This window comes from Panthera leo, chromosome E2 (genome assembly GCF_018350215.1).
Source record: "Panthera leo isolate Ple1 chromosome E2, P.leo_Ple1_pat1.1, whole genome shotgun sequence".
NCBI classification, from domain to species: domain Eukaryota; kingdom Metazoa; phylum Chordata; class Mammalia; order Carnivora; family Felidae; genus Panthera; species Panthera leo.
The window spans coordinates 61,069,175-61,085,616 of record NC_056693.1 but is presented as its reverse complement, the minus strand read 5'-3'; the positions used below and the strand labels follow the sequence as shown (position 1 = coordinate 61,085,616).

Here is a 16,442-nt window from a genome sequence, read left to right as displayed (position 1 = left end):
CTTGACAAAATTTGCCCTGGGTGCTCAGGAGCCCCCCTCCCCACCCCCGCAAGGACTGGGATGCTGAGAACACACAGCCTCATAGCTCGGAAGGGTTGTTGCCTTTATTAAGGGTCCACTGTGTGTCTGTGTCTGGAGCTGTCCACAGCTTCCTGCCCTCAGGTGAGCCCCGGTGCCTGCTCAGGAGAGGCCAGGCCTCATGCCTGGGGAGCCGGACTCTCCCTGCCCTGATGCCACCGTCTCCCCAGGGCATCACAGAAGGCCCAGGCCGAGGAGGACGGTAGTGAGGGAGGCCAGCAGGGCCCCTGGCTGCCGGTGGAGGCTGGGGGCCTCTGAGTAGCCGTACATCGTCCTACAGGAAGCCTGCAGCTGGGCCGCCGGGATGGGCTCCTCTTCAGGACTTTGTGTGTGATCGCTCACCTGGGGACAGACACCGCTTGGGCCACCTGCCCGCCTTCCGGCAGAGAAGGGCGGGCGGGTGCACCGGCCTCTCCTTACCTGTTCCACTGCCTCAAAGACCCTGAGCAGGTTGTTGGCCAGAGCGCCCCTGACCTCCGCCTCTGTCCACCGCCTCCTGAGTAGCTCAGCCACCAGGTCTGGGTACTTGGACACATCCTCAAGCCCCACGGGGAGCCTGAGGTGAGGGCAGAGAGAACCAGGCCCTGAGTCCCAGGGGTCAGGGCCTCGGGCCTGTCCACCTCCCCACGAACCCCTGTGGCCCCCACCTCAAGGCATCGGGGAGTCCAGTGCAGTGGCCTTCAGACCCAGATGTGCTGGGCCCGTCCGAGCTTCAGACCCTCATGACATGTTTGGGCGGGGGTGGGTGGGTGGGGTGGGGTGGGGGACGTGGTGTGACCTTCCCAGGTCAGCCACAGGATGTAGGCCTTGCCCCTTACCTCGAAACACCATCAAAGTCCCCGCCAAAGCCCACGGCTCCAGCTCCTGCCACCTTCTTGATGTGGTCCAGGTGGTCTACCGAGGAAGGCAGCGGGTGTGGGTCCCGGGAGTGGCCCTCCCCCGCCCAGCTGCCGTGGCCACTCACACGCACCAACCTGCTACTTGGGACAGGGTGGCTTCCTGTCTGCAGGAAACGTAGTCGTTGTAGAAATTAACCATCACCAGGCTGCCCGTCTGGTTCTGCCCAGGAGAACAGTGGAGCTGTGGGCACGGGAGGAGGCGGGGCACCCCGGGACCACCGCGGGGAGGGGCAGGGAGGGAGGGCCGGCCCGCAGCCCCTCACCACCAGCCGGAGCACGTCGTCGGGCACGTTGCGCCGGTGCTGGCACAGGCTGTAGGCCGAGGAGTGGCTGAAGATGACGGGGGCCGTGGACAGGCGTAGGGCAGCCTTCATGGTGGCCACGGACACGTGGGCCAGGTCGATGATGACCCCCAGGCGGTTCATCTCCTTCACCACACTCTGCACCGACACAGGGCTCGGGGGTCAGGAAGGCTGCACTGGCCACACTGTGTCTGCACATCCGGGGTTCACCGCAGGCCCCCCCCCACACCCCACGAGTCCCGGCATGGCGGGCGGGACATTTGGGAAAGGTCCCCTCGCTGGCCAGGCGCTCGTGGACTCTTCAATGGCCGGAAGATGCCCAGCCGCTCCAGCGGGTACCCACCCTGGGATGGCCCTGGGGCTCCAGTTTATAGGTGAGGAAACAGGTCCTGAGAGGTGAGAAACTGCGTCCTGGGTCACTTCTCTGAGGGTGACTGTGTTCCTTGCCTGACGCCCCCCCCCCCCCCCCACCGCCTTACCTGGCCAAAGTGCGACAGGCCTTGGCTCTCAGCCTTGTCCTCTCCCGTGTCCACCAGCCAGTTGTCAGCCCTGGGAGAGCGGAGAGCAGGTGTGCCAGAGATGGAGTGGTGGTCGTGGCCCACCCGGATCCAGGGCGCTCGGAAGGGGAGGAAGGAGCCGGAGGAGAGCAGGGCTAGGGATCGGCCCTGCCCCGCGGCCCTCCCCCTCCCGCGCGGCCTGGGGGCCTCCCCGGGGTCACCTACCACGGCGTATTGCAGCTGTGGGTGAGGGTCAGGTACCGCATGCCCAGGCGGTAGAGTGTCCGCAGGACGCCCAGGCTGCTGTCTATGGAGTGGCCGCCCTCCACGCCGACAAGGCTGGCCACCCTCCCCTCCCGGAAGGCCTGCCGGACGCCTGTGAGGAGAGCTGGCTGAGGGCGTCGGGCACCTGGGGGTGCCCGGGGGGTTTCGACGTAAGGCACACCCGGGCGGCCCTAGCCACCCTGCCCGGGGCTGGGGCGGGCAGCGGCAGGGGCTCGGGAAGGCGGGCCGGACCGGGACCCACCTGCACTGTTGGTGACACACACAAAGGTCTCCGGATACATCTGACACATGCGCTGGATGACGTCGATCTGCTCTAGGGTCCTCTTCACGGCATCCTTGTTCTGGGTGTCGCAGGGCGTGTACGCAGACCAGAACTAGGGGCCGCGGGGGAGGGCGGCTAGGACCGCTGGCCCCCGGCCCCACGCCACACACGCTTTCCTCCTGCCCCGGGAGCCCTGGGACGGCCTTGGTGGCCACCAGCGTCCCCCTCCAAAGACTTGTGGCCCCAAGGGCTCAGGAGGGACACCGCCCCGGGCACGCCTGCACCCTGGCCAGGACGCGGTGGGGAGGGAGATGGGTGGACGCCAGCGTGAGCGAGCGTGGGGCCGGGCTGAGCCATACCTGGCCCCCAACAAAACCAGCCCTCAGCTTGGGGATGTTGGTGTGTGTGTTGGCAAGGCTCGTCAGGTTGGCCCTCTCGATCTGAAGCCGGTTGTTGAACATGGTCAGCAGCCTCCAGGGCAGGTCATTGTGCCTGGGGGTGGGGGCGGGAGAAAGGGCCAGGAGTGAGTCAGGGTGGCCACTCAGGCCAGGGGCCTCCGAACTCCCTCACAGGCTGGGAATTAGAGCCGGCCACAGGGCTGGCGGATTGCTCGTGATCCGAGCACGCCTATGCGCAGGTGAGTTGCTCGACTGTGCCCCACACCCAGGCCAGGTGACTGTGAGCGGAGAGAGCCTCCGGGAGGTGTTCCCTCCAAGGGCCTTCCGCTGCCCAAGAGGCAAGGGCAGATGTTTGTCTCCAGAATCGTCCTGGGGAACGGGCAGGGTTCAGACCCCCTCCATGAATAGTGCTGGTTCACACCAGGCAGCTGGGCGGGGGACTCTTGAAATCCTCCCCTTGCAGGGAGGGGGCAGGGAAATGGGGGTGTGGCCTGTCTGGCACCCCCCGCCAAAACACACACCCCATCCTCTTGGGGCCCCGGGCCTCGGTGACAGCTCTGCCCATCCTTCTGTGCTTCTATGGAGGGAGAGAAGGAGGGGAGGGAAGGAGGAGGCGAATGGCAGGGGCCGGTCTGGGCTGCAAAGGCAAGAACCCACAGGGCTGGGCAGATTCAGCCCTGGACCCAGGAGCCAGGAGCAGCCTCGAGGGGGAGAGACCTCTGGGCTGCCAGCACCCCCTCAGTTCACACATGGAAGAAGCAGGGGCCGGGGAAATGCAAAGTCTCAGACCCGCGAGGTGCAATCTACACTTGGATCAGCCAAGCCCGGAATACGGGACACCCGTGGGGAGCCCCTGCGGGATCCCTGATGCACCGGCGAGGGCCAGGGGCCTGGTGCCTCGCCCACCCTCCCCTCCCGCCCCACTCCCGCTCCCGGCCCCATCCCAGGGGCCACTGCTCTGTTTGAGGGGCCGCTTCTGCTTTCGAGACCCCTCCCCCAGCTCTGTCCTCAACCCCCATCCAGTCCCCATCCCCAATCCTGGCTCCTGCCTCTCTGGCCTCAGTTTCTCCACCTGGAACATGGGGACGCTTTGCTACTTGGCCCAGAGACTAAACTGTCAGTGCCTGGACCTCCTCGGCCAGCCGTCCTGGGGTGAGCCTTTCCAAAGCAAGCCGGCTCCAGACTCCGGAAGCCCCCCAGCTCTCTCGAGGGCCACCGCCACAGCTGTGTTTTGACGTGGTCGGGTGTGGGCTGGTGGTCAGAACGCCTTTGCTGACCGAGCGGGGGCACGTGTGGGTGAGCCCAGAGTGTCCGCGCCTCTGAGCAGCACCGGGCAGGGTCCCTGGAGGGGCCGTTCCTCCCGGCCTAAGGACGCCCCACCCTCCAGCCGGCAGCCAGGAACCCACCGGGAGGGAGGGGCACTTTGCTCCAGCCTCCTCCCCTCCTGCCTTCGCGGGAGTGGGGAACAGAGGTCACATTTGCCCTGCGGCCAACAATGCCCTTCTGGAGCCCGGATCCACCCTCCTTATCTGTGTGGCCTGGGCAGCACCCCCAGTGGTCAGAGGACCCTGCTCCTGCTCCAAGGGGGGAGGTGACGGTTCCAAGCACTTGAATGACAGCCAGCTATTGTAGGAGCGACTGCTGGAGGCCCGCTACCCACTCTCCGTCTTTTTCTTGGTAACAGAACCGCCTGTTTTTAGCAGGAAACCTGGCCATTTGAAATAAAGCGACTTCGTGTCCCTTTACTGCTGGGTGTGGCCGTGTGACTAAGTTCTGCCCTTTGACAGCTCCCAAAAGCTCTCCTTGACTCGCTCACCCTTTGCCCTTTCTACGTCCCTCCTTCATGCTGGCTGGCATGCAGACGTAAAGGCCGGGGCTGCAGCGGCCACTTTGAAGCCTGAGGTGGGAATGATGGCCGCTGTGTCACACTGTGGAACAGCCAGGACTCCCTGGGGCTCTTTCTCTTGTTGAAACCACTTACCTGAGTCTCTTACCTGCAAATATAGCTAATATCACAGTGTCGGTTTGGGTCCTGTCACCTGCTCTTCACTGTCTGGCTCTTGGGACAACCCCGATTCCCAAATCCCAGCTCCCTGAGAATCCCGGGGTGTCTAGGCTCTTGGAGCCACCTTACCCCTCCTGCGGTCCTCCCAACCCAGCACCTGACCTTGCTCCCCGCTCTCTGTGTCCAGCTGCCCCCCCACCCCAGTGGGTCCACCGTCCCGGGCTCATACTGTTGACATCTTCTACCAGACAGCAGGGGCTCCATCCGGGATGGGAGCCCAGGGCAGCAGCCTCTCAGCAGACCTCTCTTTGCCTCACTCCCCTTGAGTGTGTATGCGGGGACCCCGGGGCCAGGAAGGAGGTACGGGGGAGGAACCAGGGGCAGATGGGCAAGGGCCGGCGGCCCCTCCCTTCTCTAGGGCTGCCACAGCTCCCTGGGCTTCCCGTATAAGGACACACCCCATTTTCTCTGCTTTTCTTGCAAGACTATTTTGTCCAACAAAGCCCAGAGGCGTCTGCCAAATAGTCACGACCGCAACATTTATCACGCACTTACTGGGTGCCAGACAGGCACAAACGGGTGCTCCCCTAACACTTCCAGCGCCCAAGGGTGTGTGTGTGTGTGTGTGTGCCACGCGGCTCTTCAGACTGAGTGCCCAGGGAACGGGGTCCTCGCTCCCTGCTGGTATGTTGGAAATGGGACAGGAAAGGAAGCGGGAGAACGGCAGGGGTGTGTGCCCAGGTGGCGTTTCACACGGGGGCCGGGAGAGGTAGCCCAGAGCAAAGCCCGGGAGGAGCTGAGGGAGGCGGTGTGGACATGGGGACCAGCAGGGACAGCACGAGCCTGCCTGGAGCACCCGGGAGTGTGGGGATGGCTGGGGAAGGCAGTGAAGGGCCTTGGGGTCCATTGCAGGACTTAGACAATACTCTGAGCTCAGTGGGAGCCGTGACAGGTGGGGAGTTTGAGCCAGGGGACGGGAGCTGGTACTTCTGTCTCCCAGACTCCCTCTGGCTGCAGCCCTGAGACCAGACCTCCGCTGGTGGAAGGAAGGACAGCCAGAGGCTCACCGGATGACCCAGCAGAGGTGGAGATGGGGGCAAGGGAGGAGGGCAGACGCACCGGGCATTGGAGGAGACAGGCCCTGCCAGCTTGGCTGTGGATCAGAGACAAAACCACAAGGTGTCACCAGGGTCTTGGCTAGAAAGGGGTCTCCCTCTGTGGGGGTGGGTGGGTCAGTGGACACGCAAGTAAGGTCAAGCTGGGCACACAGCACAGAGGTGACCCGGGGACCCTGTGCCTGAGGAGGTCTCCCCAAGGCGGATGCAAGAGAGGGAGAGGAATGAGAAAGGTCTTGGAGGAGGGTTAAGGAGGGGCCTCCCAGGGGAAACTAAGGCCCAGGGAGGGAATATGGCTCCTTGGGCTACATGGCTAGTTTGAGGCGTGCCCTGGGCCAGGCCCCAACCTCCTCTATCCCCAGCACCCACTCTGAGCTGGGAGCTGGCACCCAGGGTGCAGGGGGTCAGCTTGTAGGGCACCCCAGGAGCTGCTGAGGGCCACAGGGGCCTTTTAACCGCTCCATTCCCTCCAGACCATCATCTGCTGAAGCTTTGGGGGGCCCTAAGAGACCCCACGAATAAGCTGAGGCCAGCAAAGGCAAAAGCCATGTTGTGGTTGAAGAAACTGAGCCCCAGCAGAGATTAGGCAATGTCAGTGTCAGGGTCACATGAGCTCCTAGCCCCTCCGGCCCCGGACCCCCAGTCCCGTCCCCAGTGGCCACTTACCCGTCAATGACAGGTGTGCCCCGCATGATTCTCTCAGCCTCATCCCGGAACTGGTCTCCAGTGCAGACGGCCACCAGGGCCCAGAGCCACCAGCTGGTCTGCATGACACAGCGTCCAGGGGCCTGCTTCGAGCACTGCTCTGGCACGTCTGGCCTCGCCTGGCCGGCTTGTGTGTGGGGTCCGGCCAAGGCTAGAAGGAGCTGGTCTGTGCGCCAGAAGAGAGAACAGAGGCCTTTGGTCCTGGTGATTACTGCCAGGAGATGTCCCATTTAAGATTCATTCCAGGTTCAATCAGTAACCAGCACTCCCTCGGGAGGGGGGTGGAGGATGGGAGGTCCTGGACCCTGTGGGCCGGGCGTTGCTGTCTGGGCCAGGCACAGGCATAGTAGGAGGCTGCTGACCCCAGGGGAGCAGAGCCAGGGTGAAAGGGCAGGCCTGGGAGGGGCGACCCTGGGTAAGGTCTCAGCCTGCATTAGTGGTACTGTCATATTCCCTCTGCAAACTCAGGACCTGGCGGCCTAAGATCTGTAAACAAGAACTGAAACATCATTCAGATTTGCCTCTTGTAATGTTTGCCTGTAAAAACAGTCTTACATCATCATGGAAGACGGAATGCAGCCCCCCAGGATGCTCCCATCATACCACCCACTGCTGGGGGTCGGGCCCTGGCTGCCCTGCCACCGTCTGGCCGTCCAGCCACCCACACTCTGGCTGCAGGCTTCTGGCCGAGCAGGCTGGACTCAGCGGGTCAGAAATCTGGAGGGTCAGCGTTTCCTTAGCACGGAGGTGGCTCTCCAGGCTTTCTGGGCACTCAAGGCTCCTGATGTCTTTGCTGGAACCCATGGATCCTGGTCCCAGGGCTGGGCCAGCGTCCAGGGTTCCAGTGGGCACCCGGGCTGGGAGACAGCCAGGCCAGGAAGGCTGCTGAGAGGTGTGGGTGAGGCAGGGAGGCTCAGGAGGGCAGGTGGGCAAGCCTGGGGGTGGGGGCCCTTGGACCCCATCCCCTCAGCAGGCTCCCTGATGCCTCTGCACCTGGACGGTGCTGGAGCCTCATGCAGACTTGCTCTGCGAAGCCCCCCCCTGCCAAGGATGAATCCTTCCACCAGCCTGAGGAGGGAGGTCACTTCCCAGCCCCGGCTCTGCCCATTAGCTGGGTGGGCCCAGCCTGTGTCTCCTGTTGAAAGGGCAGCACGAAAGGCTGCGGGGCGCACGGTGCTGAGGGTAGCAGCCCTGGTCTGCTCCAGCTCCTCCGCACCCCTTGAGAAGAGGAGCAGGGACCCAGGGACATCCTCTGTGCCACTGGCCCCAGACCCCATGCAAGACTTTCTCCATCAGGATCCCCATCCCACCAGGGTGACCCTCACCCACCCCCCACTCCGGCCACAGGTTCTAAGCAGACCGCGGGCGCTGGGGAGAGGCGCTGGGGAGGGTGACGAAGCCCGGGGCCAGCTGGAACCAGGAGTCTCCGCGGAGGTGGCTGGCACACACCTGCTTGCCGTTGGCCGTCTTCTGCACAGCCACTTGTGTCCACTCACCTCCAACCTCCCAACCTGTCTCCTCGGGGCCTGGATGCTTCCGTGGGCAGGGCTCTGGTCTGCTTACACCCTGTGGGCCGCCCTCTCCACGGGGTCCCTTTTCCCAGGATCTCTCCCGGAACCTGTTCCCTGCTTTTATTATTTTGCCTGCCCCCGATTTTTCTATTTATGTTTAACTTTTTTTTTTCTTATCCGTTTTGTTTCGGAGTTGGGTCCTCAGAACGTGTAACTGTATTTGATTTCTCAGCCTCGTCTGAACACGCTGTCTTTACACGTGATCGTTCAAGCCAGAATAATGATGGTGGTGGTGCTGGGCCCACTGTTTCTTGTCCCATCTCGAAGCTCCTCCCCTGTTTCTTGCTTTTGCCAAAATTTTCAGGGTATTTCAATTCCCTGTCTCCGGGAGTCTCACTACTTTGCTAGCGGTGATATGTGTAACAGTTGTATTTAAATCAGTATTTCTCCTTCAACAGAGAAGTCCTTCCCAGGAGGTTACAGCCAGCCCTGGGCTGAGCCCTTGATTTAAATGTAACTATGTAACTACACCTTGCCCTGGATCCAGTTTCCTGTGTACTGTATTTGCTCCTGTCTTGAGATATTTGTTCTAACTTATCTCTGGCTCGTCTACAGTACTTTCTTGGGCCATGTCCCAGGAACACTTGCATCCCAGTGAATTCACACAGGGGCTTCTCACGGCCACTTTCCAGCACGGCAGCCACGGCAGGTCAGATTCCTTTGTACACACACAGTCTCGCGGCTGTGAGTTCTTCTCTAACCCTTCATCCGTTGCCACACAGCTCCATGTGCCTGTCCTTCGAAACCTGCCTGACCCTGGATTTTGACCTTCTCTCCATCTTCAAGTTCAGGATTCGTTGACGTTATTTATTATTATTATTATTATTATTAAATTCTCCGGTCAACCCTTTGTAATACTTTATTAGTTTAAAAGCCCAACAGAAAGGGTCTCAACATACCCTCATCCCACCCCGCGGTGGGAGGTGTGCCCCATCACCCCTGAAAGGTGGGCTACGTGGCTGTTCCTCTTTTCCCAGCTTTGCTCGTCACACCTTGACTTCCTCTTTCCCCTCACAAGTTTGGTTCTCTCCCGTTGGTCCCTGGTTCTCCCAGGTACCCAGGTAGCACAGGGCTGGTTGAGTGTGAGGAGAGCCAGGCATTAGCTTCACATGCAAATTTCAAAGTGGGGGGGGAGCACAAAAACTTGAGCCATCGAGGTCAATAGTATTTTCATGCAATATTTCTAAAAATAAAAATTTGTGCAAAAAAAAAAAAATCCATGCTGGAAAAAATATAAACTTTTAAGTGCAGGCAGGGCCCGTATTCTGACTTTTCCGTTTGCCCCAACTCCAACACAGTCCCACCTGCCTCTAGTCTCAGGGAACATTCACATTCTATTGGCTCAGGACAGAGGACAGCTTTCCAGGAGCTGAGCTGTGGGTGTGACTGCACTTAGTTGCTGCCCAGAGGAGAGGACTCAAGGCCACCGGGATGCACCAGGTGGGAGGACCCGCGCAGCCTTGTCCTAAGAGTTCACAGCGTCACACTGAGCACGAGTGGCACTGAGCCTGAGGGCAAACCTTCTGGGGGCCCGGGTTCGGGTGTGCATCGTTCCTTTGACTCACACGCTGTGGGGGACAAGGCAGCAAGCCTTGTGCGAGCTGCTCAGAGCCCTCAGCCTCAGTATCTCTGTGAAACAGAAGTCATCCCAGTCCTGTTGGAAGCGCTAACGTGTAGAGCTCCCGGCGCGCCCGGCGGATCAAGGCGTTCTCAGCTCCCAATTCAGCTTGCTTGTTCCATATGGTTTTATTGTTCACCTGGAGTTTCTGGTTGCTTTTATTTTTTATTTTTTTCATTCCACTGGGCGCTGTTAATCATATTCTCTATCTTCTAAGCTCTGTGCCTCATACCTACAGCCCCTAGCTTTGGATTGATGGCTTCCACTTAATTTCTACACTACGAGTCTGCCTTCTTTTGGGTTTATGTTCTTACTTTATTAGAGCTGGTCCTCAAATCATTCCTTAGTAGTGGGTGTGTGGGAAGTCCAGATTAGAGGCCCCGGGGGTTTGCACGTGGTCAGCAGTTTTGCTGGACATGTACCACTGAGCTGTAAACCATTTTCCCTTGGAGCTTGAGGGTGTCCGCACTGTGTTGTTGATGGGGCATCCAGTGTTGGTCTGAGCCCCGGGTCTTTCTGGGGAGAGGACATGTTGCTTTCTCTCCACAATCTTCGTGAGTCACGTCTTCGTCCTGGGGTTCTGCAATTTTTCCATGGTGTGCCTTAATTTGAGGCTCTATTTTTCATTCAACTAGCTCAACCCTCAGGTTTACTGATTGGAAGTCTCTTTCTGCCTTTATCACAGGGCACCATTTCTTCACTCCCACTTACTCTCTCTCCTCTCTCCTGGCCCTGCTCTCCCCCAGATGCCGGACCTCCTGTGTTCATGCCTTGTGTCTCATTTTAGGTTTTCTTGTGCTTTTACTCTGTGTGCTAAGAGATGTCCTCAATTTTGACTTTCAGCACTTGCAATGTTTTCTTTCAGGGATCATAGATTTAATCTCCCAAGAGTGGTCTGTGGTTGATGTTTTCCCCTTGGCACTCTGTTTTTGTTACGGAAATATTGTCTGATATCGGGGGTTCTGTTTTCATCCGTTTATCAGATGATCGCTTGTTTCTTCTGAACTCGTTTTTTCCCGTACTTTATCCGGACCTCGTGTTGCGTTTGCACACTTCCCTTAACCACTGGCCATCTTCGTCACTGCACATTGAAGAAGGCAGTGACAGCAAAGCTGGGTGTGCTGTGTGTACCCAGACAGCCTCCTGGCTTCAGATTTGGCATGAAATGAGCACGAGGGAGGGTCTCATCACACAGGGGACCCCTTAACGCCACAACTCGACTCGGGCACTTGTAATGCAGCTCCGATTTCCAGACAGACAAAAATGTTAAGGGAGGCCCTCCTGGTGTTCTGGTGTTTTCCACCTGGCTGTAGGATCCGTGCATCCACGTCAACAGCTCCCTTATCACGTCCACCCCTGCAGCGTCAGAGCCGAGTTCCCTTCTGGTTTCTCCCGGGTGGGCTGTCCCCCTCCCACCCCTGCAGCCCCCTCCACAAATATTCCCGACGGGTCTCCCTTCTCTGCTTCATAGATGGCCTCTTCCAGCCTGTTTTCAATCCTGGAAATGTGTTGAAATCTGAGGGCTGATGGATGCTTTCCATTCTCTGATGTCGCAAGTTTCGTTCTCAACCCAAATGCGCCAGAACAGGGACGTGCGTCTCAGCCTCCCACTGTGGCCTGGAGGACGCAGGCGTGGTACCACAAAGCCTCCTCAGTGTTTGCTTTTCATTCCAGTCGCCTCCACTTGGCCTGGTTGCTGCACATGGCACCCATCTTTTTGTAACTCTTATTTATTTTATTTTTACGTGTATTTTGTTTTTGAGAGAGAGGGAGAGTGAGTGAGAACGAGTGGGGAGGGGCAGAGAAAGAGGGGGACAGAGGATCTGAAGCGGGGCTCAAACTCATGAACTGCGAGACCATGAATCAGGGCTCCAGCCAGAGTCGGAAGCCCGACCGACTGAGCCAGGCAGGCACCTGCGGCCGTCTTTCTCATCGCCATGTTGTAGTGGTTCAGACAGAGCCAGGGGCTGGCCTGGCCCAGGCCATTCGTTTTTAAGGTTCACTGTGAGGAGGGAGGTCAGGGCTTTGTGAACAGCACACACTTCAGAAACAGACAGTCCTGGGTTCGAACCCCTGGCCGTGGCAGACTGCATTTTCCAGAGACGGCTGCACCATTGCCTCGTGGCCCACAGGCTCTCCTCACTGTGCGACGCTGGCCCGTCTGTGGAGAGGTGACTGGCTTGACCTACCAGCTGCTAGAAGGTGGGAGGTGTGACTTCTGTGCTCCTCCCTGGCTCTGTCTCCTGGGACAGTCCTCCGGAAACCTGGCCTGGCTGCTCTTGTCAACAGGGCCAGCACGGTGTCAGCCGACGGCCAGGCACCAGCCTTCCGGTCATCCGAGCAGCACCTCCCGGCTGGTGTCTGGCCCCCCTGACCTGATGAAGCCCCAGCCCGCAGGAAACGGTGGTGCGGACATGAGCCCTGTGCACTCGCTGCCAAGTTTTGGGATAATTTGTTACGCGGCAGCGGAGAGCTGACACGCTGGCCATTTCCCCGTGACCAGTGACTTTGGTTTTCTTGTCTGTGGAATGAGGGCGCACGGTCCCAACCTCACGGGCCCTTGTGAAGCAGCCTGCCTTCCTTTTTCCCCTTCACGACGGCCATGTTATCTGTGCCCCAGGACTGCTTCCCCGTAGTAGAGAGAAGCCTCTTGTGCCCATTCACATCTTGGTCTCACCCAGACGACGTGGGGCTGGTGTGGCTGGTCCTCAACCAGTGGGGTGGAAGCCAAGGACAGGGCTCTTGCCAGCTGGTCCCCGGGGAGGCCGCCCTGACACCCCCTCTCAGATGCTCCTCTCCTCCTGGCCACGGAAAGGGCCACGGGGCCACTTCCCAAAGAAGCAGACTCCTCCCAATCCTTGCCTCAAGCCCCGCCTCAGTAGTTTGCTTTGAATCGTTCCATTTCTTATTTAAGTAAAGGGCAAAGTGTTATTAGTTGGGAAGTCAGCACCACTTGCCATAAACAGAAAGAACGCAGTGATACCCAAAACAACTGACACATTCAACGCAATGCCTATCAAAATAACACCAGCACTCTTCCCAGAGCTGGAACAGACAATCCTAAAATTTGTATGGAACCAGAAAAGACCCCGAATAGCCAAAGCGACCTTGAAAAAGAAAACCAAAGCAGGAGGCATCACAATCCTGGACTTCAAGCTGTATTACAAAGCTGTAATCAGCAAGACAGTACGGTACTGGCACAAGCACAGACACTCAGATCAACGGAGCAGAATAGAGAACCCAGGAATGGACCCACCAACGTATGGCCAACTAATCTTGACAAAGCAGGAAAGAACACCCATGGAATAAAGACAGTCTCTTCAGCAAACGGTGCTGGGAAAACTGGACGGCGACAGGCAGAAGAATGAACCTGGACCACTTTCTTACACCAGACACAAAAATAAACTCAAAATGGACGAAAGACCTAAACATAAGACAGGAAGCCATCAAAATCCTCGAGGAGAAAACAGGCAAAAACCTCTCTGACCTCAGCCGCAGCAACTTCTTACTCAACACTTCTCTGGAGGCAAGGGAAACAAAAGCAAAAACGAACTGCTGGGACCTCATCAAAATAAAAAGCTTCTGCACAGCAAAGGAAACAATCAGCAAAACTGAAAGGCAACTGACGGAATGGGAGAAGATATTTGCAAATGACACATCAGATAAAGGTTTAGTATCCAAAATCTATACAGAACTTATCAAACTCAACACTCAAAAAACAATACTCCAGTGAAACAATAATCCAGTGAAGAAATGGGCAAAAGACATGAATACACACTTCTCCAAGGAAGACATCCAGATGGCCAACCGACACATGAAAAAATGCTCAACTTCACTCATCATCAGGGAAATGCAAATCAAAACCACAATGAGCTACCACCTCACACCTGTCAGAATGGCTCACATTAGCAACTCAGGCAACAACAGATGTTGGTGAGGATGTGGAGAAAGAGGAACTCTTTTGCATTGTTGGTGGGAATGCAAGCTGGTGCAGCCGCTCTGGAAAACAGTATGGAGGTTCCTCAAAAAACTAAAAATAGGACGACCCTAGGACCCAGCCATCGCACTACTAGGAATCTATCCAAGGGATACAGGTATGCTGTTTCGAAGGGGCACGTGCACCCCAATGTTTATAATAGCAGGACTATCGACAATAGCCAAAGTATGGAAAGAGCCCAAATGTCCAACGATGGATGAATGTATAAAGAAGATGTGGTATAGATATAAATGGAGTATTACTTGGCAATCGAAAAGAATGAAATCTTCCCATTTGCAACTACGTGGATGGAACCTGGAGGGTATTATGCCAAGTGAAATTAGTCAGAGAAAGAGATATCCTAGGACTTCACTCATACAAGAACTTTAAGACACAGAACAGATGAACATAAGGGAAGGGAAACGAAAATAAAATAAAAACAGGGAGGGGAACAAAACAGAAGAGACTCATAAATATGGAGAACAAACAGAGGGTTACTGGAGGGGGTGTGGGAGGGGGGATGGGCTAAATGGGGAAGGGGCACTAAAGAATCTACTCTTGAAATCACTGTTGCACTAGATGCTAACTTGGATGTAAATTAATTAATTAATTAAATTTAAAAAAGAAGAAAAAGAAAAGAAAAGAAAGAATGCAGTGAAAATAAACACGTGGCAAGGGAACAGTGCTGTTGAGTCCCAGCCTGAGCCGCAGGGCGGTCACACTGGTGGTGCTACAGCCTTCCCGGTCACCGTCAGGGCCCAGCGGGTTGGCAGAACCTCCTTGCAAGCCGCCTGCCCAGACACCCAGGGGGCCGCGAGCACTAGAGGCATCAGGTCCCCTCAGAAGCACCGGGGAATGAATTATCAGCTGAAGCTCACCAAAGACTCTTCCAGCAAAACAGCATCATGATGTGGGGCCCAAGAGACCCCCCACCAAAGTTTCTCTCGCACTCACGCCTCCAACCTTCCAAGGGAGGTAGCTCGCAGCAGCACGGAGGTCCCAAGACCCGTGACCCACCATCCCGCATGGACACACAGGCCGTGGCGCGTGAAAAAGCAGAGGAACGCACGCACCGACACGCGGAACGCAGCCTGCCACGCACCCGCCGTGTGCGCGTGCATTCACACCCACACGCGCACACGGGCAAAACAGACCGACACATCCCACGTACACACGCACAGCTAGAGACACACACCCCTCACGCGCATGCGAACACCGTGTCCGATCGCCCACACGCAGCGCTCGTAGCAAACTCACGCAGACCCCATCCACATCGAGACGTCACTGCGTCCGCACAAATGGACTCGTGACCCACACACTCGCGCACGAACCGCAGGGGCGAGAATGCTTGGACTCAGCCTACGGCCGCAGCTGCGGACCTGTGTACGTACTGATGAGCGCACTCACGTGGTCTGCAGACATTTGGCCACCCGGGCGGGTGCACGTACGGACACACACGCAAGCACTGGACAGAAGCCCACTCACACCCAGACGTCGGCACATGTCCGTGATGATGCACCCGCATGCTCAGCGCAGGCCGGTCTTTGAGTCGGTGTCCCCACCTGGCCCCCACGCTCGCCTCAGTGCACGCGGCACTGCCCTCAGCCCGTGGCCACCCTTGGAGCCCGGTATGCAGCGGCCCCCAATCAGCTCGGAGGGAGGGCGGAGCAGGTGACACGTCCCCGGGAGAGCTTGGGGTACAAGGGCAGCTCCAGCCATGGTCCCAGGCTGCCCTGGATCGGGGTGTCCTCAAGCCCCTCAGCCTCCCAGGCCCAGCTACGAGGCCACCACACTGACCTCTGTGCCCCCCAAAGCCTCACTCCCCAGTCTCCTCACAGACGACACCTGTGTCTGCCCGCCCTTGGGAGTTGTCTTCGGGCTGGTGGCTCTGCCACGGCCCTCCTGGTCCTGTCTTGTCCCCTACTCCCCCGGGGAGACCACAAGACCCTGCGGGTGCCCCCACTGTTCTGGGCCTCGCGACCCACCGTCCACACAGAATTGGGTCCCTCCCTCAGGGGCTTCCCCCAAGACGCTCCTACGAGGTCCTGGCCCCTTAGCCTCAGCTGGGAAGGGGGCTCTGGCCTTGTCTCACCACCTCTCGCAACACAAAAGAGACGTTCTTGTCCATCTGCTGGCACCGGGTCCCCTGCTCCTCTTCCCCTCCTCTTCCCCAGGAACCCCGGCCCCCGGCCCGTTGGGCCCTTCCCGTCCCCCACTCCCAGTGTGCTCCTGTCTCAGGTGTGGCTGAACTTGTCTGTCTCTCCCCAGGTCGGGCTCAGAGGCCTCACTGGGTATACAGCAGGCACCCACTAGGGAATGCACCCCAGCCAGGTGGCTCTCCGGCGGTGGAAGGAGACAAGTCTGCCGGACCCCTTAGAACCCTGGCCCCAGCCCAGTTCCCAGGCTCCTGGGACTCACCGTGGACAGGACGGCGCGTCTGTCTCTGCTGCTTGCTTGCCGCTTCCAGCTCATGAGGGCTGGGGGTTGTTTCTGTTTTACTTCAGCTCGTCCCTCCCTCCCTGGAGCTCTCCACCCAGCTTCCCTCTCACATAAAAAGCCACCTCTTTACAAACAAATTCCCCCGGGGGCCTCCGCAATGCACCGCTCCACGAGAGCAGGACCCAGGGGCTTAATGTCTTACACATGTCAGCTGGTTGTAGTTTCTACATGAGGCCTCGGTCAGGCGTGCGCGTTTGGCCACCCACCCCCACCCCCGGGCCCAGGCAGGCAG

The 16,442-nt window shown here is 58.3% G+C and overlaps 1 protein-coding gene across 4 annotated transcripts; it reads right to left on the bottom strand.

The window, feature by feature from the left end:
* Positions 1 to 163: 163 nt before the first annotated feature.
* Positions 164 to 16,166, bottom strand: DPEP1 (dipeptidase 1). 4 transcript variants are annotated; one of them, XM_042920776.1, is made up of 11 exons: positions 16,130 to 16,166; positions 6,508 to 6,712; positions 2,683 to 2,815; positions 2,303 to 2,435; positions 2,002 to 2,185; positions 1,759 to 1,828; positions 1,241 to 1,417; positions 1,053 to 1,137; positions 897 to 972; positions 499 to 634; positions 164 to 420 (listed from the first exon to the last, which is right to left on the bottom strand). In XM_042920776.1, the coding sequence occupies exons 2-11, from the start codon at positions 6,609 to 6,611 to the stop codon at positions 253 to 255; spliced, it is 1,266 nt and encodes a 421-aa protein (XP_042776710.1). In that variant the 5' UTR covers positions 6,612 to 6,712; positions 16,130 to 16,166; the 3' UTR covers positions 164 to 252. The 4 variants fall into 4 exon arrangements, with proteins under 4 accessions (XP_042776710.1, XP_042776712.1, XP_042776713.1 ...); XM_042920778.1 differs by having other exon boundaries at positions 2,002 to 2,164; XM_042920779.1 differs by having other exon boundaries at positions 2,002 to 2,152.
* Between the last annotated feature and the right edge of the window lie 276 nt (positions 16,167 to 16,442).

Excerpts from the sequence above, each read along its gene's own strand:
- DPEP1 (XM_042920776.1), bottom strand. The coding sequence starts at position 6,611 with ATGCAGACCAGCTGGTGGCTCTGGGCCCTGGTGGCCGTCTGCACTGGA. Across the intron at positions 2,816-6,507 it reads GGCACACCTGTCATTGACGG|GCACAATGACCTGCCCTGGA; the intron begins GTAAGTGGCCAC and ends CCCCACCCCCAG. Across the intron at positions 421-498 it reads TCTTTGAGGCAGTGGAACAG|GTGAGCGATCACACACAAAG; the intron begins GTAAGGAGAGGC and ends GTCTGTCCCCAG.